Genomic DNA, 24641 nt, shown 5'->3' on the forward strand with positions numbered 1-24641 from the left:
TGCATGTAACCGTGGGCATGGTGACAGGGGTAATGGCTGACATGAATCTATCCGTTTCCACTGTTTTATGCATCACAGAATGAACATGAGTACAGGCTGAGGGCTCTGGACAAGCTGTTAAGCGTGTCATCTCTAATATAGTTCAACCTCATGTCTTCAGTAGGCATGGGTATCAGGATTTTACTGATATTACAGCTCTTATTCATGCTGCTTATTGACAATACATTCATACTTTTTTTACTATTCTGGTGTCATTAACTAGACTTAACTGTAACAACACTTTAGATTGTTTGATTCTTTCTTCCATTAGTGAGTCTTATGTGTAGGTCAGATATACTCAGTTCCTAAAGGGCTGGTGTTCAGCACAGTTTGGGAATTCCCCTACTCAAATACACCCACTAAAACAGGCAATTCACAGACTGAATCAGGTGTGTTCAAGCACAAAAATGACCAAACTGTGCTGGACTGGAGCTGAATACTGCTTGTGTAGCCTATAGCCTATAGCATCATAGCCTGTATGTGTGAAAGAGCCATAACTGAACTAGGGGGAGAAGGAAACTGAAAAAAATAATCCAACAAGAAATTTAAGCAGTTTCAGGAGGTAGCATATCCACTTTTAAGCTCAACTTAAACTGTACTGTTGACCTTAGACATAGGACTAAAATTGTGAACTAGGAGACTTAAAATAAGACTATGCTAAAGATTAGCAGCAAGCTGCTATATAGTGTTAAGTTGACCTGACTTGAAACAATCCCTTAATGAGTCTTGAAACAGGGATCACTAAAATGTGCAGACAAGGTGGATCTAGGACTAGAGTCAGGTAACTGTTATGGGGCATTACAGAGCGTTTTAATTTTTTTGGTAAAATTCCATCAGTGACTGTCTCAGAAACTGAGTCATACTGCAACATTTCTATAAATTCTGATTTCTTCATCATCAATAGCACAACTGTACTGGGGGCACCCAACCTCCAACTGGACTTTTCTCCCATTTTCACTGGGGTTACTGACACACTCTCCTGCATTACCCTAGACTTCATCCCTACATCTTTTTCAGACCATTGCTGACCGCTTCTGCACGTAATATCCTCTACTGTGACACCCTGTGTACCTTTAGCATCATCACTATTCACTATATGTGTCCCTGAGGAAATACTGTCAAAGATGTCTACTGGCCTTACGAGAGGGAGCTTGTCAGAAGACCTTTGGTAAGAAGGACAAGCTCTGGCAATAGAGCATGGGCAGCACTTCTGTGCATTCCCTGAAGGGGGGTTTGTGGTGGTCTAGGCTCTAAAGCCTTGGTGCAGTGGGAGGCACTGTGTGGGCAGCTGTCAAAGGGTCTTATGAACTGTCCATCACCCCTGTCCTCAGCCCTTGCCCACCTCCACGTTGTGTGTCCTCTTACACAACACTACTACCGCTGGCTGAGAAGCTTCCAGGAGAATGCTCACCCACCCTGCAGCAATTTCTGCAATGAGATAACATACTGCTCCGTTATAACTTCCCCAGGCACTGTTGTGGAAGCTAAGGGCGCAGTGCCTTCCTTAGAGGATCCAGTCTTTTGTATAGCACTAATCATGACATCCTCCGATTGAGAGGTTTCGTCCCCACTCTCTTTCATTCTTTCTTCTTCATTGTCTTCCTCCTCTGGAAACTCTGGAGTCCAGGCATTGTGGGCACGCATTGCGTTGAAGTGCTGATGAGTGCCTGTCAGTGCTCTTCTACCTCTCTGTACTTTTAGGCTCCATTAATGTGAAAATTAAGATTTCTTTCCTCTGGGGAGGAAAAATGCATGAGAAATAACTTCTGCATTGCTAGTCCTGCAAACAAGTCAGTGGACATGTTTGGACATGGAAAATGGTAAGGGTAAATACTGTATCAAAGTTTAAAAAAAAAAAGATACACATTTATATCTGCAAGTACTACAATACGTCAATTTAAGTATAGTGTATGTTGACATATTCTTAAAGTGGTCTAAATGGAGTTTCCAGATGGAAGTTACATTCCTGTGTGGTTGGGACATTTTCCTACAGCTGAGATCAGGCTTCAAGTTAAGAAAATTCACTTATGAATACAATTTTCACTTAATTCAAGGCACGCTGAACTAATCATCTCACTAGCCCACGTTTTACCCAATATTCTGCATAATTTAATGGTCAAAATGTTAACAAAGTCATTTAGACGGGCAGAAAGACTTACCGGCTCGGATTTTCTTTACAGCAATGGTGATAGGAACTAGGAGTCATGATGTCTACAATGCAAATACAGTATGTTTATTTTCTATCCAAAACAACCAGCCTACATGTGTTCTGAATTCTTGTAAGTAATGATGATAATGTATATATAGTATTTCTTTTGATAAGTAGCTTTAGATGGTTCACATCACCACAATTCTAGACGTTTCACTAGAACGGTGCATTTCACATCAAAGCACTGTGTGTGACTTTATTTACATCTTAACCACTTAATTATGCAGAATTAAAAAAAAGGGTGAAATTCCTCTATAAGAAATGTTATGCCTGACAGACTGGAAACCCCAAGCTCTGTTTACCAGGTTGAAAAGCCTTTAAACATTTTATATAAGATAGCAATAGTAATCAGGTTCTCTACAGAATATTATTATATCAGGTTGACCTTAAAAATGGACTGTTATTGTATTTTATTGTAGATGTAGTAAACCTTGTTAAAAAGTTCCATTTAGAGTAAATATAGTCATTTAAAACACTATGTTGCAATAAATGTACATAAATGGATGTTTCTGTCAGCTCCATTTTTTACTGTAAGAAATACCAGTTGGAGAATTAAAGAATATGCTATGAAAACTGCCAACTAAACAGTGAATAATTTAATTGAGCAATTACTTTGAGCTATCATGACAGCCCAAAGCACTGTTTTAAAAAATATAGTGAACAGAAGTCACTGTAAGTGAACTTCCTCGAGCTCAAATGGTACTTTCACTTGCTCACTCAGTCAAAAAAGACATAACCTGTTGAACAAGTATTCAGAATAGTCTATTGTTCCTTTTGTTTCAGTTCTCCCCAAAAATGTTCTCAAAGCCTGCGCTTGGCAGGTAAATTCACTGCAGACTGTCAGTAGATCTCTTTAGCTGTAATGTGATGACTGTCTGAGATGCCAGTGTGTTCCAGTCCTGTCATACGAGATCTGATGAATGTTTGGTGAGTGTTTGGAGTACTTGGATCATTGTGTCGCCAATCACCTCTCACATCCACGCGGGTATACCTCCACAACAAGAGCAGACAATGCCATCCATCTCCACTGAGCATGACCACATTACACTATCATTACAGGATATGGGCTCTCTCCATGCCTGTCTGCGTCGATTCTATTATAGAATAATGACCACGAGAAAGCTCCCTCCATCAAAATGATCCCTGTCACTGACAAGGCTAAATGAGGACTCGCCTGTCAGTCAAATTAGCAACAACTTCATAAAAATGCGACCCCGGGTCTGTAAATGCTAGACAATGTTTTAGTTCACTATGAAAATGAAGATTAATCACTCTGGACGAAGCGATTTTAATGATATACACTGAGATCCGTACTGCACATCAAGTCCCTATGTGATTAGTGCTGGAAATAGCCAAGACTAGACTTCTGCTGTAAGCTGGCAAATTGTGGGTTTTAACAGAGACGTGATGAAGCAGGGAAAATATGCACTAAGCTGACTAAGGCAGTGGTCACCAATCCTCTTCCTGGACATCTACCTTCCAGAAGAGTTTAATTTTAACCCTAATCAAATTTCTTCAACAGACACAGATTAACTGGTTCCAGTATACTAGAGTGGCATCTGTATGAAGGAACATTTCCACTGAGAGGGCCAGTGACCACCAGACTAAGAAACAGCTGCTGAATATACACGCCTGACTGCTATTGATGCCCTCTAACTTGCCACAGCAACAAACCTTTGTCCATGTTAGAGTAATAAAATGGAATTCCATCTGGAAAAATACACAAGATATTGCATGAGCTCTCCAAAAGTCTTTAATGCAAACGCTCCACTCAGTGCCTTCTCGTTCGTGCTTCAAGGAAATGAGCAAACAGCCACTTAATTCAGTGGGAAAACAGAATATTTCAAATCCAATTTCAGCGAGGTGTATGAGTCCGCATGAGGTGGGAATACTTTAAGTCCTCATTTAAATTTCTCATCTAAGCTTCACTACCTTTGGCTAATAGCTTCCTGGTGCATGTGGCAGAAATGCACAGGGTAACTGGTAGAAATGGAAACAAATGGCAAAACAAAACACAGAGATAAAATAGTGACAGAGCTAGGAAGACAGAGGGAGAGAGAGAGAGAGAGAGAGAGAGAGAGAGAGAGACAGAATGAAGCACTTACTTGTGAAAGTATAGCCTGAGTCGTCCAGTGGAACAAAAACGAGATGAAAACATGAGAAACATGATGAGAAATGCAAAAACAGAAATAGAAAACATATGAGAACAGAAACAAGAGGTAAAGTGATGATTCCAACTGGCCATTTTAGGCTTACCTGACCTATACACGTTAAGCGCTCTTTCATACTTACAGTTTCTATGCTGGATAGGTTTTACAGCTTATTCTATTCACCCTAATGAACGGGACTTTTTCTCAAAATATCTAAAATTAGAGCGTTTTATAAACACTGTACGTTTTCTATTTTGTATGTATATGAAAAATCACATTGCCAGGGTATATCCGATTGTGGCATGCGCCCGCCCCCAGGGACCCGACGATGACGGCTGCAAGAGCTGGCAGGAAGGCGGCCCGAACAGCCGGCGGTGACGAACCTTGGCGAGGACGACTCGGGACTCGCTCCTTGCCGGCACCGTCATTGTCCTCCTCCTCCCACCGTCACTCCCGTGACTCATGTCACTGTCGTCCGTCGGGGGAGCTCGGGCATTGTGCTCCGCCCCCTCCACACTTGCGGTTCTCTCCCCGGCGTCCTCACCAAGGTTCGTCACTGCTGGGTGTTCGGGCCCCGCCTACCTGCCGGCTCTCCTGGCCATCATCATTGGAGCCCGTGGGGGACACATGCCACATAGATTTAAGGTATAAACACCTCAATGATATACTAAGCAGACAATGGCTTTAACGTTGCTCGTAAGATAACATCTTAGTCTACACCATTATTGTAGCATTGCTAAAGTTGTCAACAATATTTTCCTGTTTGTACATGTTTGGTATGACGTAGCTGCCCTCTTAATGGCAGATTCAGTTTCACTTCTCTGACCAAGCAAGCACATTACACTAAACTAATAAGTGGCACTGGGTAAGAAGCATTATATTATCAAATTGTGAATCTGTCACATGCCATAAATGTGACAAAAAACATATAAAAACGCAAGTACTCAAACACAAATGACAACACTCAGCCAGCACACTGAAAACACAAAGGCTACCCACACTACCGAATCACTGTTTTCATTTAAACAGTCTAGCTACCTGGGCCAAAAAATATTTTTGAGGATTATTTCAAATAAAAAACACAACTCTGGCAGCAACCTATATACACTATATTTTTACTTGTGAATAGACCATAAGAAAATGTATATAAGTGTGTAAATATAAGTGATTCCCTTGCTGCAGTGCTCAGAATTGCATTGTGACATACTTCAGAAAGCAACAATGCACAAAACTGTGCTCACGTTGCTTGAAGTATTTGCTTTGTGTACTTACGCAAACTTGTTTCTAGCATGACATTATAGCAAAAATCTTCACTTTATCTATCCAGATACAGATGCATGCAAAATAATCTGTGATTAATAATCCACTCTAATCTTAAATATATTCATAAAAACTGAGAGTGCTATAATTTCTCATTAGCGTGAACTGGATTTATGCAAAGCTTGTATTAACTATGAAAGAATGCAAAACATATACTGTTCAATTTACTTATCTGTAAAAATAACTGACAGCAGGTTTTTCTCAGTACTTTCTGTTTCATAGAGCAACCCAAAATGGCACAGCTGAATGCCCCAATTAGCTAAAGAAGAAATGAGAGCAGGACAGTGGGAGTGAAGGGAGGCTGCTACTGAAGCACAGGATGGGAAAGCACAGATGGAAGCGTGAAATACCACACAGATCAAAGGCATTGTCAACCTGCCCATGACTAATGAGTGACTTAACTGTAATAACAAACTACAGTCCTGAAGTCATCCTTCATCTGTGTAGTAGTCTAGCAAATGAAAAGAAAAGAACTAAAGCAGAACTCCTTCATTGTACATGTGTCTTTCAGAAGCCTTTCCTCTAGTTAGCAGGTTTTCAAAAGGCAAAACAGCTCAGAAATATGTTGCTTTTCTTTCTTTCTTTCTTTCTTTCTTCTTCTTTCTTTTTTTTTTGGTTATTTCATTACAAAGCACTTCAGAGATGGATCAACTGAATTGTATCAGTGGAGAAAGTCTTCTTAATAAAAAATACTGAGAGAGAGTGGCAATTATGTGCATTTTTACAAAGTCACTTAATTCCTACTAGTTTAAGAGGAAAGTGAATTATCAAAGAGCCACTGCTTCTCCTCCTGCACTCTTTCTACATGCTCTTTTCTAATCTGCTTCTAGGCAGAACCCAGTGAGAGACGAGCCTTTGTTATTACATTCAGTAATTATCCTACGAGTTGAAAAAAGACAGCTCTGCCATACCCCCAATATTAAAGAACTTTCTACAATATATGAGGAGTGATCCTCTAATAGAAAATCTGGGAAAAAACAAAAACAAAACAAGGCAAAAAAAGCAGAGGAGACCATGTACAACCTACTTTTTCGCAGCCAACAACTAGTTTAGTTTTTAATTTAATGTCAATTCGATATGCTGTAGCAGCTATTCACAAAATGAATACCGTTACATTACCAGTTCAATAATAAGCAGGATAATGTTGTTTATTGGATATTCATTTTAACAGCTGAAGCTCTAAATAATGTAATAACTGTTATTTTGCAGGGCTGTAATAATTCTTTAGTTATAAATAAATAGATCAATCACAGCAGGAAGAAATATATAAAATATGGATAAAGTATGGCCTATTGACATGGACAGCACTTAAAAGGACAGCACTCAGATCTCTGGACACATAAATAGTGTGCAAATATTTGCACGCCCCCTGGTCAAACAACATGTTTTGATGATTTTCTAAGTGAACATCAGTTAACATCCTCCACAGAGAACAAACTACTGCACATGTTACTGCATACGTCCTGTTTATTTATTGAGTCTAACACAAAAAACATAAAATATACATGTTATATGTTATTTATAGCAAATTTTACAGCATATATTTTACTTTTTCTCAATATGTTAAACTAAGCAAATTAATAGAAATGATTTATTCTAATTTCTACAATTTGCAGACAGAAGTGTGTATTTGTAAGTGTGCTCTCTGAAGTAAGTGCAGTATTTGCAGTAAGTGTGCTCTCTGAAGAGGAATTGCTCACTTATTTTCACTTAAAAAAATCAACAAAATTTTACCAGAGGTGTTCAAACCTTTGCAAACGACTGTGACTACGTACTGCTCTCACACACACACTGGCACTGGCAGGAACTGGAGGGAGAGACGCTACACACTGAGGACAGCAGGGAGCACTGGTGAGGTGTGAATCTAGAATCAGATGTTAGCTAACTCCCAGCACACGTACACACTCAAACACACGCACAAAGGCATAGGAGTGGCACTGCATCTGCTGTGGGTAAGATCCTGCAGGACAGGAATGCACTGAGTGGCCTGCTGCTGAAGGTGGGGGAAGGGGAGAGAGCACCACGGTTATGTGGTATAGATAGAGAGTGAAGGAGAGAGAGAGAGAGAGAGAGAGAGAGAGAGAGAGAGGAATGAAAGGGAGAAAAAAACACAGAATGGTACTTACTGACAGGCTGTGTTTTAAAAGTCTCTGGAGGACAGCTGTCTCCTTCACCCTTGCCGTTGATGGCGGACATCTTGACCTCGTATTTGGTCTCTGGCTTGAGCCCCACAATGGTGATGAGGTTGAGACCTGTGGGATGGCAAATTTTAGAAACCTAATAACGCTGAAACTTCAAGACATATAATGGAAAGCACTTACTGAATACAGCTTTAACCCCTTAACCTCTAGATATTCTTCAATCTAAACTTTTATCTTAAGCTCTAAGTCTTCAACCAGACATTACTTAGTAACTAATATGAAACTAATACATAGGCTATGGCCTATATATACTGAGAAACTACAGTGTGCAGGTCAATTACACCATGTATGCACTGCAAACTGAAAAACAAGAGTCAAACAGGAACCAACAGAACTTCAGTTTGAAGTTCTAGATTATTAAACTGCACGAGGAACAGCTGGAACTGTAATAATAACCACAATTAACAACTTTTCTTTTTTGGTCTTCTGTGTCACTCTAAGGCATGGCTAACAGCTTGCTTGATAGTGAGCTTAGCTTATTGGCTGATATCAAATGACATACTGCACTGTTCAGCTTATACGCACACACAAAATGTGAACATTACACATAATTACAAAAAGCATAGTTTTTCCTCATATTATAGATAATTCTGTCAAGTGTGAATATACAAGCAAAATCATTCATTTTGTGGAGGTTAGCATAAATGCTAATAACATTACCATTTGCTTCCTAACTGGCTTATTTCAACTGAGTGAACAACTTACACGGTAATTCCAAAAATAGCCATCGACACATCAAAATATCATTCTAGTTTACATTCTGACACACCAATGAATCATTCAAATAAAGCACAGAGGCCTGTAGACACCAATTAAATAAGCAAGATATTACAACTGCTTAAATCTTTTTATATTGGAAATGCAGTACATGGCCAAAGGAAAAGCACAGCTCCAGTTTTCCAGTGGCAAAAGTTTGGGTACTGTGTGCAGTGAAAAGACACCGTTGGAGGTAAACTGCACGATAATTATTATTAATTATATCAGGACTATTATTCAGTGACTGCTAATAATCTAATGCTTGTTATTTAGATATGAGAAACTGAAGTGTGAGTCTCTTAGGGTCAATCCCTTCAACTCTAAACTTGTTATTTAGTTATTATTCATAAGGATTATTACACAGTATCTATTTGGAATTGCTAATTTACTACTATCAAATTATTATTTCAATTATGTAGTCATTATAGTGAGGAATTGAAGCACAGGTCCAGCAGACAAGTGTCTAAATATGTTATATACATTTGCAGGGGAAAATGCATTAAAATTAATGTTTATTATCTAGTTAGTACTATGAAACTAATTCATAATATATTGTTGCTGTTGGAACAAAATGTTTTATGTAACTTTAAGTAACTTTAGAGGAGAAGGAAAATACATTTCTTAAGTTTCAATGTAGGTTAAAGAAGCCAGATTTTATTTATTTTGGAACATTATCTTGGTCTGTTTATCATGAAATTATGATACTGTGTACAGACCAGCTGGCATATTAAAATGATGTAAATTATGAAAATGGAGATTTTACCGACAGCGATGATATGTAGTAGTGAGATCTGATATACTGGACTGGTATTGGCACAGATATTGACCTTAAACAGATCCAGTATTAGTCACACATAATCCATTTTCCACAATCCACATTTGATACTGTTTCTTAGTCATAGCTGATATAAAAATGCAACAATGTAATGTATAAACTGTATAAATGTATTGTATAAACCTTCAATATTAACAAAATTTGAAAAATAATGTTGGAGTATTCTCCATTATGATACGTTTGCCTCTACTGTCAACTTATTTACTTTAAGAGTGCCTTAACAAAGCATTGGTATTGGATTAGTACTAGGCTTTAAGTTCATCTTAAGTTCAGATTTCATAATCGGTATCAGGAGAAAAAATGTTGGATCAGTGCATCACTAGGATACAGTTACAAGAGCACTGGAAGTCTCGCTGATGGGTCCTTAGAGTTTACGTGATTAAGGAGTTAATTTTGCCAGACTAGGGAAATATATTCTTCACAAGATTTATTTTGTTATGGTTTGCATCTTAGGAGACAGATTTGTTGACTAACACAAAACAATAGAATAGAAAACGGCAAGCTAAATCATAGTTGCCGTTATTGGATTTCCACACTTCTCAGGCTGTGATGAATCTCCAATTGGTGTGTGGGTCTGCCCACAGCCACGTTCTTCCACATTCCATCCAGCGCCACAGGGACTGACTGACGAAAGGCCTCTGCGCATGTGTGGGTATTTGACGCTGAAGAAATACATTTCTGTGCGTTTGAATGTGTGTGTATGAGCGCGTATGTGTCTGGAGCTTGTTCTGATGAATGTCCCACAGAGGCTTGGCTGACAGAGCGGGCTGTCAGCAGCGAGTGAGCTGACACACACACCCCCAAGAGAGGCAAGACAGCGCCCACAGACAAACAGAGCACATTTCAGCCTCTGACAACAGCTCTGAGCACTCTTACTTAGCATTCAAGTGAACCCTATCCCTTCCCCTCAATTGTGCGCTCTATTTTCGATAGACTTTGCATTACATTTCACGCTTGCCAGAAATGGCTTCGGTGAAAGAGCGAGCCCTTTTTTTATAACAAGCAGCAAAAAGGTTCAGTTTCCACAATTTGAAACAGCAAGCGGTTGTGGGCAGTGTTTATGGTAGGTCATGGTGACAATGAGTCATTAGGACAGTTACTCTTCTTTCTTTCCTATATTGGAGGCAGGTTTGTGCTCTTCATGGTTTAGGTCAAGGACAAAAAGCACAGCCATTCAAACTAGGAACATAAAATGATTACATTGTAAATGGAGCATTTTAGTAGGAAAAAAGATTGAACGTTTCTTTTTTAATGGTCTACAGAAACCTGCATTTTTTTCTGCCTGAATATGTGTTTGTTTTTGTGTATCTAGACTCAGTCCAAATTTGTTCTGGTGCAGTTTTCCTTTTCTCAGTAACAGCTTCTTGACACATCCTTTAGACTCACAGCACCAAGGTATCTTCTAATAGTGGAAGGATGGACACAAACACCTGTGGACTTTTCAGATCTGAAGCAAGAGTGGAGATGGATTTTCTCTTCTCTCTCAAAGATATCTGATAGTGACTATTTTGATGGTGTAGCAGGTCTTGTACAGTTGTTAGGAGTTACATAGTCTCTACATCCTTTAAGGATTAAATTATTGTATATCTAATCTCCTGAGAAATATCTCCTATATCCATTTAGTCTCTTTATCCATTTTAGATGCACATGAGAAAGAAATCTGGAAGTGGGGCAGACAAATACTGACAGATTATATTTTATTGTTGAGGCGTCTTCTTTTCTGACATATATGTTACATGTGGTCCAGATTAATTTTACAGATACAGGCAGTTTCATATGGGATATGTATGGCCCATGTTCTGACACAATTAAAAAAACAAACCATGTGTGTTTGTGTGTGTGTTGGACCCTCACCATCTTCTACATCGTACTCCTTGCTAATCCAGTCTTGGCCCGCCACCCTCCACTCAGCCTTGTACTTGAGGATGGGCACACCTCCGCTAGAGTCCGACTCATCAAACTCCACTTGTGCTGTGCTGGGGTAAGGGGTCACCCGCTCAATAGAGGGAGCTGACGGCACCTCTGCACAACACAAACATGCAGCACAACATTTCAGCAGGATTTCTGTTAAACAGAACAGCACCTGCAGCACTGCTGACAGCTGCAAAACTTTACAGCACATACACTAGGCATCTCTTTAACATCACTGCCATTCCTACCTATGAAAAGCTGAGGTTTGTCTGTATTCTAAAGCAGAATCTCTGAAAAAAGTGTGGCCTTTTGTCACCAAGACAAACAAAAGTATAAAGTAAACTTGAGGAAGAGTAATTTGCTGACTCAACAAACTGTGGTTTACTGTGTGAATCCTTAAGGACAATCACTTCCAGCAGTACAGAGCACTTTCTCAAATAAAACTTGCTTTTAGAGAAACTTTAGAGCAACTCTGCTGCATAATAAAAGAAGTCTGCTTTTTCCTCTCAAGTGCTGATTGTGCAAATAGGCATCGCTGATGAACGGAGGCTTAAAAGCCTCTGAAGATGAAGAAGTTCATCACTCCTACAATGTCCATCGCATAGAGCCTAAATAATCATCTTTGAGCCACCCACACCAGCTCACTGCCCCACTTTATAGAGCACCAAAAATATCAGAGGCTGGCGGCATTTCGAACTGTCTGCTCTGCAGCCTGGAAATTATATCCCTGCTGCGTTTATTACCCCAGAGCCTCAACCCAAAAAACTACAAGTGCAGACTCTAATCCTGAGGCTACAACACCTCTGTTTGAGGATAATTTACCTTCCTCAATGCCGGGTGGTTTGGAAATTAGCACTGGAAGGATTTAGACCTGTTTTTTACGACAATAAGCCACTTATTGTAAAAAAAATAAATAAAATACCACATGCAAACCTAATGAGAGGTTTTACTTCCAGCTTTACGTCATAACTGAATTTCCGAATGCCTTGCGTGGGTTTGGATACAGACAGCCTTCAGGCTCGGGAATACGCAATGCATATTTTATTTCTCTCATCATACATTTTAATCTCCCTCTGAGGATATAAACAGACCTGCTTGGATCAACAGGAACTCCTTGGACTCGGTGCCGATTATGTTGGTGGCCGTGCAGTTGTAGCTGCCAAAGTCACTCTGGGATTCTGGAGTGACCTGAAAAAGAGAAAAGAAAAGAAAAGAAAAGAAGAGAAAAGGGGGCTGGAGTTGGCGTTGTACTCATGTGAGTTCTGACCTAGCATGATACAGACGTTTTGCTTTTCGGGTGGATGGCTTCTGGAAAGCTCATTGCCATGGCAATGGTATTGGCCTTTTATTCCTCACCGCTGGCAGTAATCTTGCTCGATAATTATTGAGTGACAGTGAGAGAAAGAGAGAGAGAGAGAGAGAGAAAAGCGAGACAAAAAAGAGGAAGAAAAGGAGGGAGGGACAGAAGGATACTGAGAAAATAAATGAGAGATGCAGTAGAAAGATAGAGGGAGAGAGAGGAAGAGAGCAAGAGAAAGACATTTAGGGAAGAGACGAAGAGAAAAGAGAGACAGCAAAAGAAAGAGGGCGTGGGATAAAGGAGAGAAACGAAGGGAGAGAGAAGGAGAGAGTAAACAAGATGGGTGTGAGAGAGAGAGAAAAGAGAGAAGAAATAAAGAGAAAAAGAGATAGCAACAGAGCAAAAGACTGAAGATTGAAAAGGGGCAAGGGTGGTAAAGAGAGAAAGAAGAGAGGCAATAAATAAAACAAGAGAGAAAGACAAGGGAGACAGGGATAAAGGCAGGGGAGAAAAAGATGGGGAGAGCAAGGGAGCAGAGGGAAATGGAAGGAGAAGAGAGAAAATGAAGGAGAGAGAAATAGAAAAACAAAGAAAAAGAGACGGAGTGGGATAAGTGTAGGGGAGAGAACGGACAGAGAGCAAGAGCAAGAAGTGCAAAGAAAGAAGGAGGAGAGGAGAGAGAGAAAGTGAGAAAGACAACCAGAGAGAGAGGAAGGGATAGCGATAGAGAGAGAAGAAAGAGAGAGGGTAGGGCGAGAAAGCGCGTGAGGGATAGAGCGAAGGAGGACAGAGAGGGCCAGAGAGAGAAAGAGCAGTGGCACCAATAGCCTCAGTGGCCTGGGAAAGTGTGCCACCGGTAGTGGGACTCTGTCACAGAGAACATTGTGAGCTCCACCAAATGGCCTGAAAACCTGACAACATCCTGTTCGTTCACACATTCTCTCTCCAACCTGCCCCACTGCATCACCATCAAACCTCGAGCATGCTTTCCAAATGGGCCCTCGGAAAGAATGGCAGGGCAAAAGTGCCATTTTTTTGCTTTTGTGTGCAACTGATTTACTTTAGGATCTGTGCCCTGCAAGAGGCCAATGACAATGCTTTTATGCAACCCAAGTACAATGCGTCATTATTCAGAAAGCGGTTTAATTAGTGTAATTAATGTAATAGGTCAGCTATGGGGGAAAACAAAACAATGAAAAAATCATGCAATTGAGGAAACAAAATTACATGTATTATTCAGCAGTATCATTAAGTTGATAGAGTGCACTACAATAAAAAGCAGTTATTACACTCCAACTGCCTGAGCTCCTAGGCTAATAAAGGTTTTGACAGATGCATATGCCAGCTCTATTTTACATGGAAATGGACAAATCAGGGTTCTGCGAACTTGTAGCAGAGCACTACAAATCACTGTGCATTTTGTAATGTCTAAACATACATGAATTCAACATTACAACTTGTCATCAAGAGGTGAATGATGGATGGAAACAGATGAAAGTAGCTGATAATGGTTTATATTTATGTCCAGTTTGTCATGGCAGCATTTCTCTGTGTGTGGATGCAGTGGTGAGCTGGTGGGTGTACCTCTAGGTAGCTGACTGCAGGAGTGTTGTAGATTTTAATGTTGGTTGTGTTCACACCAGGCAGCTGCTGGCCATCACGGAACCACAGCACAGAGGCACCAGGGTGAGCCAGAACCTCGCAGGAGATGTTAGCAGCATTTCCTTCCCAGGTGTACACCGTTACTGCACCCTGGATCTTTGGAGCATCTGTAATGAATGCCACTGAATCATGAATCGCTCAATAACTTTAGAAACATAATATATAACCCAGAGACTGTAATGCTTATCAAAAGTTTGGGAACACCTACACTAATAATTCAATGTGAAGTAGTTGAGCTATTCTTAGGATATACAATTGTGTAATAAAACTTTGGCCTTTTCAATATATTTTACATGCATTATTATTTCTTTAATAAAATGAACAGAATACATTTCAATGAAAATGTGTATGATTTAAAAATCCTGAAGCAACATTTTATTTTACTGTGTTAATTTAAATTAAGTGGAATGCCCTCTATGGGGTCTGCAGAAAGAGGCTACATAACTCTTTTTGTAAATGAGACACAAGTATGAACAAACTTTTTACAGTTTAAATAACTTACACTGCAGAATGTTAAAGTTCTATACTAATTACTAATTACTAAAAGTTCTATACTAAATACATATGTTCAAGCCAAAAACCTTTTAGGAACCTTTACTTTTAAAAAACCATAACAAATAAAAAAAAACTAATTTACTTTTTAATAAATAACCATGTTAGACTCCCAGTAACATGTCAAAACATATGAGGGGTAGGATTAGGGCCAGGATTAGGATTGGGATTTGGGAAAGGTTGGGTAAGGTTCGATTTTGCATAATGAAAGTAACATATTAACAATACATTTACTTAATGTAAGTAATGTATTAACAGAACATCTATATAATATTTACTTCAGTGTATTCAGATTCGTCACTACTGCTACTTCACTAATATGTTGTTGATGTGTTACTGACAGTCTGTTAAGAATTTATTAATCACCTATCTTAATTAAAGAACACTCGAAATAAAGTGTTACCAACAATATTTATATATCCAGAAACTTTTGCTATGCCCACTTTAACCCTATTCCAGGCCAACTACAGTGCAAATTAATGGAGCTTTTCTTGAGTTACAGAAGTGCAGTAAAACCTGCTAGCAGGACCATGACTTGGTAAGGGTTTAACTCATTTAATTCACTTTACCATTGTCAGAAAAACATGCATAGGATTTGGAAACAATGCTATAGATTCATATTAATGGTCATTGGCTTAATCATCCAGCAAGTCAGAACAAATAAATAACTTATCAATTAATTGAATAAAAGCATTTATAAAATGTGAACCTTGAGTAGTTAGAACAGGTGCGTGTACGCTGGTCACAGTATGTATGCAAATGTATCAGTATGTGGAATTGAACTATACTAAAGAATATGAAGCACTAGACAAAAGAATGATACTGACTTTATTGCTGGATGCACTGTTATAGTTTTGAAGCCAGTATGTGCACACTTCCAAAACAGAATTCACTTTCAAAAGGGCTTACTAGTTTCTCATCAGAAAAACAATAAAAAACAACTGAAATGTGTGTTACTATTTATGTCTGCTTGCTCAGAAAGGTCATTTGTGACAAGTATAAAATGTATGCTATTTCAGCTTTTTATATCATTACATATCAAAATAATTCGGAGGAAGGCACTAAGAAAACACTTTATTAAAGAAGAAGAGTAGATTATTTTTGTTGCACATGCAACTGTTTTTGAAAAATATCACTGAAATCATCAGTTTAGAAATCAAAGCAAAATCACGATGCCCCCAAAACTTTGACAACACTGCACATAAAAGATATAAACACTTTAAACTTCCTGGAGCTACAGTTCTGACTGTTACTGCCTCTAACATCCGAGACTACCAATCGATAGCCTGTTGTCTCTTGTAATTTTCTTTGTTGCAGAGCTGAGTGTATGGGGCATGTGGGGGCTCATAGGGGAGGGGTTCATAGGGGTTCTGCTGCCGCCCTGTTGCGCCCCCTGGGTAATTGAACTCTCCACTATTAGACTGATAGACACAGTAGACTCAGCACATCTCCCATTGTGCAGCAGTGATAAGGCACATTCCTCATCCAATCTTATCACTATCTGTGAGCTTCTCTCAGGACCACAGGCTGCAACACCGGCGTGCAGATATCGCAAGCACAAACCAAAATATCTCTCTTTAGGAGGAAAAAATAACCTTATCATTACAGTGGCAGCTAGAACAATCACACTCTCAAAGTGAAGGCTTTACGATACTGAGGACGATCACTGTACTATGATGTATGAACATCATAGGCAGGGTATGGCAGGGTGAAGGTTAGGGATACATTACACATTTTGATACCTTATTTGAGGTCAAGATCCAACAAAACTCATATGCATTCAGAAGACTGATGTTCATTTGTACTGAGTTTGGGCCTGGAGTCCCTGGGGTGTGAGTAAAGGGTTAGTCTTTCATTTCTGTTTCATTATGAAAAATCATTCAGTCCGAAGGACTAAAGTGAAGCTCCACATGTGGTTAATGTAGTGTGAGAATAAAAAAAGCAAAACTTGAAATGGCTGGTTATAACATGTATTCTAGCTAGCTTTAATAACAGTTAATCTGGCAGAATTCTTAGTATGTTTTGAAGGAATATGATCAGTGAATTGCTTCAGCTAATTAGACAATGTAGTATTATGTTCTGACCATAAGACTGAACGTTTTTCAGTCCTTCAGTAGTGCCTGCAGATGACCATAGCTAAAGTTACCCACGTAAGGTTGGAAACAGGGCTTTATTCATTTATCATATTAATGTTATTAATATTAGTCATATTAATATTAGACATATTAATTAGTCAGTAATTTAAGCAGTTTTGTTTCTATTTCGAGAGTCAAGAGTCATCTGAGGTCAAGTTGAAGCTGAGTCGCTGACTCTAGAATAAAAAAAAAAAAAACAGTCATTTGAGCACAGGATGCAGCTAGATGCTTAGTTCAAAGGACAGCATATGAGAGATGCTTGGAAGAGGCCGAGGCACATAACGGTGATGCAGCTTTGTTTTTTCTGATATTGTAACCACAGATGCAGTAGCTGCACACTTGCCCTTGGTGCAGTAGCTGCGAGCCAGGCCTCAACTACATGGCTGATCGGTGGCTGTGTGATGGTGTGAACTCATTTGGGTTCATCTGCTCCAGACTCCAGACAAAGCACCTTTCTCTTATCGCTAATTACCACAAAACACTCTATGCACTCAACCAAGAACCTGATTACAACCAAGTCGGAGTGCGGCGAACTGCAGTCACACACAGTATTTATCAATCGTGCATTGTGATGTTATCTCAGAACTGGAGCAGATTACTAGTTTTTCAGGCAAGGGAAATTAATCCAATTAGTCTTTCATTACACATCAGGCTTTTTTCCTTTTCTTTTCTAATTCTGGGAACCTGTTTGGGAGTGCAAAATAAGATTGAAACAGATTTCACTCTATCTTTCCTTTAAATCTTTCAGATGGTAATGGTGCCTACATGCATCTGCTGCAAAAAATGTAATTTGATAAATGGAAAAACGTTTGCTTTAACACTTAGCAAATGAGTTTTTACTAGCATTCAGAGCTGTGTCAGAATTGTTATGCACGGACTCATGTCTGCAATGCGTGAGGGTGTTTTCCTCCCCTTTCAACATCTGTTTTTAGACTGAATTCTGATAATTAATGTGTGCTTAGTAACAGTGAAAAATGCATAGCCTGGAGTAGAGACAGGGATTTGGAAACAACTCTATAGACTCAGATTACTGGTCAGTGGCTTAATCATCCAGCAAATCACAAAATATAATAAAGCAATGCATTCAAAGACAAATAAAAACATGGATGATGACACACATTACAATATCTCTAATAAGCAGTAAAGGTCACTGAACAAATCAGTCAGCTTTTTTGCTGCCTTATCTTTAACATATTAAGCCCATACCCACAATGAAATCCTGGTCATGGTGACAGGTCAATCAACTATTTAAAGGAATATTTTAACCCCCCTCCCAAAAAACTAAATTTACAGTTTACTTTCCTCTTATCTTAAAGGTAGTCAGCCAAGACATGTTTGGTGTCTGAAATTTGCTTCCTGAACTACAAAGCTTTTACCGACCAATTAGCAGTGCTCAAAATACATATCTACATCATTTCACACTTGCCTAAACCTGTGTCAAGTTAAGAAGTATCAAATAGACTTGCTTATGTGGTTTCTGACAATGTATGACATACCATTATCTATACAAAACTATATAGCACTGCTAATGGCTAAAACAGTAATAGTAGAAACCTGCATTTTGCCTGTTTTTATGTCAGTTTGTTATGATTTGTTATGATTTAGGCTTACACTTTGCACAGTGCTAATTTAACAGGTTTAAGCTTACATTATTTGTGACACCAAATGTGACTTGGAGTGATAACATCTGGAGTAAGGGGAAATTAGTTCATTTGATCAGACTGTTCCTTTATGATTAAAGAACAGAATCAGATGTAAGTCTCTTACAGCGCACTTCCAGGTACATGCTCTGGATGTCCTGTCCGATGGAGTTGCGGGCGGTGCAGAGGTACTGGCCGGCATCAGTGAACTGCACATACTTCAGCGTGAGGGAGGACACACGTGCATCACTGCGGACCACCACGTTACCATCCAGACTCTGGAGAGGGAGGACAGTAAGGGGAGAAGGAAGAGAGAGGAGGATGTGTGAGTAACTATAACATCAACAGACATTTCGCCTTACTGTACCGTGGCCAACATTAAAAAAATTAATGTACTGAATTTATTTTTATTCAAATGTATTCATATTTTCCAAATGAACAGAATAAATGCCACCTACACTATTTTATTGATAACACTGTACTACAGGACAGTGTTCATAAAGACATATGACATCTACATAAGCTTGTTACGACAACCAACATAAAGCTACATGAACATAAAAGCTTCTAATAGGCATTGGCTGTGATAAAGGCTGCTTTTGGCAAGTTTAATGTCAAGATGACATTGTGTCTTAAAACCTTATTGGGTAAAAATGAGTCATACTGTAAAGCTCAGTGAATTTAGGAGTCATACTGAAAAGCTCAGTGAATTTACTACATGTAGCATTGTTATAAGATGTCACTTTTCCACAAGTCAGTCTGTGAAATTTCTGCCCTGATAAATCTGCCCCGGCCATCTGTAAGTGCTATTATTATGTGTGAAAATCACCTAATGACTGGCTGTCGGGTGATGCACAAAACGGGTTTTCATGACGTAGCATCTGCACACAAGCCTAAGATCACTTTGTGCAATGCTAAGCGTTGGCTGGAGTAGTGTAATGCATGCTGCCAATGAACTCTGGAAGTGTCCTCTGGAGTAACAAATCATGCTTCACTGTCTGACAGTCTCGTGGACAATTTTTTCCACAAGATGTCCATAAAATTTTATGGAAGGCCTTCCCAGAAAAGTAGAGGCTGTATAAAGGGGGACCGACTCCATATTAATGCCCATGGTTTTGAAACGGGATGTCCTAGAAGGTCGATTAAGAGTGAAGATCAGGTGCCCACATACTTTTGGCCATATGTTGTAAATGTTATGTCAACTTGATAACATTGATAACAAATGACACCTACTGGAATTAGTGTTTATAAATGTATGTCGGTTGTCATAATGAACTTATGTATGTGTCATTTTGCCATATGAACACTGCTCTAAAGTAAAGTTGCTCTTGGCAATTTTATTCAAATGAAAACAATGTACATTTTTGAAGCAAGTTAAATTAAATGCATTACTTTGAAAAAATGCATTTCAATGAACCTCCCTAAAAGATAGATAGGAAAAAAATAAACAAACAAATAAAAACCTGAACCTGAAAGCTGAATTTGTTAGGTAACAAGCGTTAGTAAAAAGGGCTGAAGCTGTACAGGAATGTGGAAGTGGGGCAGTATTTCAGTGTTCCTCTATGGAACTCTAGGGGGGTATTCTGCAAGGCAGTCAGACAGGAATCAATAATGAAGTGGACCAAACAGTGGGAGCCACTTTAAGGCTTTGCCTCGTGAAGCTTCTTTGAACTGCACAGCTGGGACGGTCCACTAACACGGTTCTACTACACACACACACACACACACACACACACAGCCTGCAGACGTTTGCCAATTTGTTCACTACACGGTAAGAACACACAAGCACAGATGTACACAAACAACCTGTGTTACAAATGGCCAGTTCTTGTCACTGAGACTATCCAAATGCCTCCGACTAAGGGTTGAGTGAAACAGGATTTCCTCCACTTTACTGTAAGGTAATGGAGATCCACTGCAAATTTGCAATCTAAGCCTGTTCCAACTGTGTTGCCATGGAGAGGAGGCAGTGCTCTCCCTGCTGCAGACTAATTTCTGAGGAGGGAAGCAGCCGAGATGGAGGCTACAGGCGAGAGAGGAGGGCATGTTAGTGAGCAGTGAGGGCAAAAAGAGTGAATAAGTCACTCAGAGGCCTAATGCCTCCCTCATGAACCTTACAAACTACATTTCAGTGAAGAGTGCCTGAGCATGTGTGGTAATTACTGTCAAACTAGCTTCAAGAACCAAGAAACCTCACATCTTCACTTTCAAATACACACTGGCTGATCACATCCAGCTTCTAAGTCTGCCTTCAGAAGTATGAAAACTCTCATCTGCTCTCAAATACATACTAGCTGAACATTCCCTGCTTCTGAACTAGCTTCCAAAAGCAAGAAAATGTACATCTCTGCTCTCAAATATATACTGACTAAACATTCCCTGCTTCTAAAAAAATTTGAAAAAATTATTTAAATCTAAAAACATTTCCACTCTTAAAGACATACTAGCTGAATGTTACCTGCTTCTAACCTAGCTTCCAAAAGCAAGACAACTCACATTTCTTCTCTCCAATACATAGTGGCTGATGGTTCCCTGATTAGAAGCACTACACAACCAGACATTTCACAACATGTATGTCTTCATTTCCAGCAGACTGGAGAGGAAACCCACAAACAGATCAGTTCATCATATATACATGGAAATTAATTGACTGAGCACATCTGACTTGTGTAATGTGACCTAAGCTAATCAGACAACGCAGTCTCTTCCATGACATGTTTTAATAGATTTATTAGTCATGCCGGCTGACACCCTATTACTCAACTAATAAACATGAGTTGCTTCTCTGCGTCTGCGATGAAGCTATCGGCCACACTCATCACGTGCCTTTCCATTCTCCTGCGCAACTACAAGATATTTGCAGTGAAAATGTGCTATTTAATATAAATAATCAGGAAACAAACATCAAAATGAATTAAAGTTTGGGCAGATCTCATTAGAGACCTTCATGTGCTCAAGTGTTTTTTTTGTTTGTTTTTCTCTGCGTTTCATTTCAGCAGGGACAACACATGCTTAGGTCACTAGGCAATACTGAAACAGAATAAAATAACACCATGCACAGGGGTGGCACATAGAAAATAAGTGACTATTTCATGTGACTCAGATGCCTTCCTCCTTCAACCTACATTTTTATTCATTTCCAAAGTTCTAACAGTATTTTAATTATCTATTGTGTAAGTAAAGTGACAAGACAGTGTGAATCATTAGAAGTATCCGTTCCTTTGATCACAGGCATAGCCTGGGCTTTGGCTGCAAAAGCAGAAGGTTCAAAGATGGAATAAGACATTTCTGAAATTCACACAGGCACTTCATTTATAAAGTGCCTGTTCAATGGTCAGTGAGAAATTCGACTGCGGAAGCGGGATGGAGTGAACGTTGCTCGGAAATTCAATCAATCCCCAGACGTGATTTAAGGTGCCGTGGCTTAGTCACGATTGGGGAGGGGGGGCATAAATTTCATCCGGTTTGTGCCTCACGTTCAGAAACTTGTTAGTATGCAGTGCTGTCGACCGAGCCCCCTCCCTTTGCATATATAAAGGACAGTAAGCTGGATGTGGGGTGCCTATCTTATTACATTTCTGTGTTCAGTTCTGAGCTGCTGAGAACATCACACGTTGCAGAAGAGCTCTCAGTGTATACTGCCACAGATGTTACTGCGAGCAATCAGTTTAACCTTGAACAGAGGCAGAAATTTGCTTTTGCCTCCGCTTTCTTGACTGGAGAGAAACAGACACAGAAAGAGAGTGAGCGAGCAATGGTAAAAATGAAAGCCAGAGATAGTGAGTGTCTCTGCGAAAAAAGGAGCTTACAGCAAGGCAGCGTAATGCAATCATGCTCCTGTGTGCATTCTATCTGCTCTAATAGAGAACGCAGAAAGTCTCATTTTAGCCCAGCCACTTTCTCATGAAAGAGCAGCCAGCCAGTGAGCTGTGGAAGGGAATGAAAACAGTGCTCATTCTCAAAGTCTTCACATGGCTGAAAAGGATCACTCTGCTAGGGACAAAAATGGAGATTTACATTTCTTTTTTCATGCTCAGATGCTACACTAAAATGGCAAATTCAGCTCAAGAGGGTACAGTGTGAGCATGATGTGTCTAACTGTGTTACCCTAGCACAGACTGTCATGGACACCAACATCTAGACACAGCTAAGAACATCAAGGTGAGATGGCTAGTCCCTACACCCACAAACGAAATTTTATAAAGGCCACACCTGCACATGCATGCATTTATATTAATGAATTATGGTCAGGATTATACAGTACCAATGAAAAAATTAGACATGTAATGTATGCTTTTCATATACTTAAAAGTATTTCAATCTAGAGGCTTAAACCTTATTTCAAAAACAAAATATAAACAGTGTAGATGCTTATACCTAGTAACTTGTTCAAGCATCCCAGGTGGCTCATGGCAAAGGGGTTTCTTAAGACTTGTTTTATGCGTTCAGGATGACTGATACTGTATATATGCCAGCATCTTTAACAGAACAGACATTTCTGATTTCCTACTGGCTTCCAAGGCAGAGAACAAGAAGCAAAAGAGCTATAAAATATATTATATCCCCAATGCAGCAAGACAATGGCCACCAACAGATGTGCAAATATTTCTACCATTATATCTTAAAGCAAGACAAAAGAACAGAACTTGACACTTTTACTGTTCTGTTCTCATTTGAATGTTGTAGGTATTGATTCCTGTACATCATCACCTTTCACTTCTCTAGAGCAGGAACACAGATAACTGAAACTAGTATTGTTAAAATGCTAGCTATGAAATTAGGTGTAACAATAAAAATTTTTCTGTGTATAATTTTTTTCATAATCATGTTTTTAGACATTGTCTATAAATATGTTAAAATATTCATAACTCTTCATAATCTGAGGAGTGGATGTCATGTTTTGCTTACTTTGTAAAAGCATCAAATCATTTTAAAAAGCTGGGAAACTAGAAAAAAAAATTGGGGAAAACGGTTGGACCTTTCCATTAACAATGGGCTATCTGTGGTTGCTCTCCACAAAGCTGCTTAAGATTGTGTGGAAGCGGCCACTGAGGCTGACAGATCTAAAATAGAAGAAAGTATAGAGTTGACAGTTTTGATATCTTCTCTATTATCCTAAAAGGTGCACAATAAACCAAACAAAAACCCTTCTAAGTGAAGATGTCCAGACTGGTATATAGGCCTGTGCAGGAAGTAAGACACATCGAAATCTAAAGACATAAATCTTCTGCTCTTAAATATATCTTTGCAGCACCTGCTGTGGTTGTAAAATGCACACCTACAGAGGCCTTAAAGTTTGTACCCATAATACTGTTGATCAAGACATGAAATAATGCGTGGGCTCCCATCTAATTGCAGGCTTTCATCTAGAAGAGATTGTGTGCTGATACCTTCCCACACAATCCATATGCATCTGAATCGCTCATTATCAATTCTGCAGAAAACCCATGAATATTTACAACAGCCAAGCAAGCAAACACAGGCGTCTATATTTGGTCTACCAAGGCAGACATGTTGTAATACTATTACAGGTGCTGTTGGTCATCTGAATACATATATCATAGCCTGACATATAGTTAAAGTGTTAAGGTGGACTTTCTTTGTGCTCTATGTTAGATCGTCATGAGACAGAACGTGCCCTCTACAGCTGGTTATGGGTGTGTTAGTGTACTCTCTTGTGCTACTAGATCCTCCTCTATGGCAGAACACTGAGAGTTAAACTTTCTCTCTGACTAAAGTTGCCTGTTACGTCTCAGCCCTTGAAGAACCTTTTCTTTCTGAGCCTCCTGAGAAGGTTTCTCTGAAGGGACTCAAGAAAGGAAAAAAAATAGGAAGGTCTCATACTGAAAAAAGCCAGGCAGTTACTGGAAATAGCTTTTGCAGCTTAGAGAGCCCTGATAACATCTTCACTACATCTGAACATAAAAGCCA

At 39.4% G+C, this 24641-nt stretch overlaps 1 protein-coding gene across 14 annotated transcripts in view; it reads right to left on the minus strand.

Annotated features, from left to right (window-relative positions):
• ncam1a (neural cell adhesion molecule 1a) overlaps positions 1-24641 on the minus strand; it is a 244826-nt gene that overhangs the window by 41921 nt on the left and 178264 nt on the right. For 10 of the 14 annotated variants that reach the window (XM_017719843.2, XM_017719840.2, XM_037546124.1 and 7 more), the window contains 5 exons: positions 18838-18988; positions 14306-14490; positions 12513-12609; positions 11365-11532; positions 7845-7970 (listed from right to left, as the gene is read on the minus strand). In XM_017719843.2, coding sequence (XP_017575332.1) covers positions 7845-7970; positions 11365-11532; positions 12513-12609; positions 14306-14490; positions 18838-18988 — 727 coding nt within the window. Of the gene's footprint in view, positions 1-4353; positions 4369-7844; positions 7971-11364; positions 11533-12512; positions 12610-14305; positions 14491-18837; positions 18989-24641 lie in introns of all 14 variants that reach the window. The other 4 variants (XM_017719838.2, XM_017719837.2, XM_017719841.2 and 1 more) reach the window with 1 other exon arrangement.

Source organism: Pygocentrus nattereri, chromosome 16 (assembly GCF_015220715.1).
Source record: "Pygocentrus nattereri isolate fPygNat1 chromosome 16, fPygNat1.pri, whole genome shotgun sequence".
Lineage (NCBI taxonomy): Eukaryota > Metazoa > Chordata > Actinopteri > Characiformes > Serrasalmidae > Pygocentrus > Pygocentrus nattereri.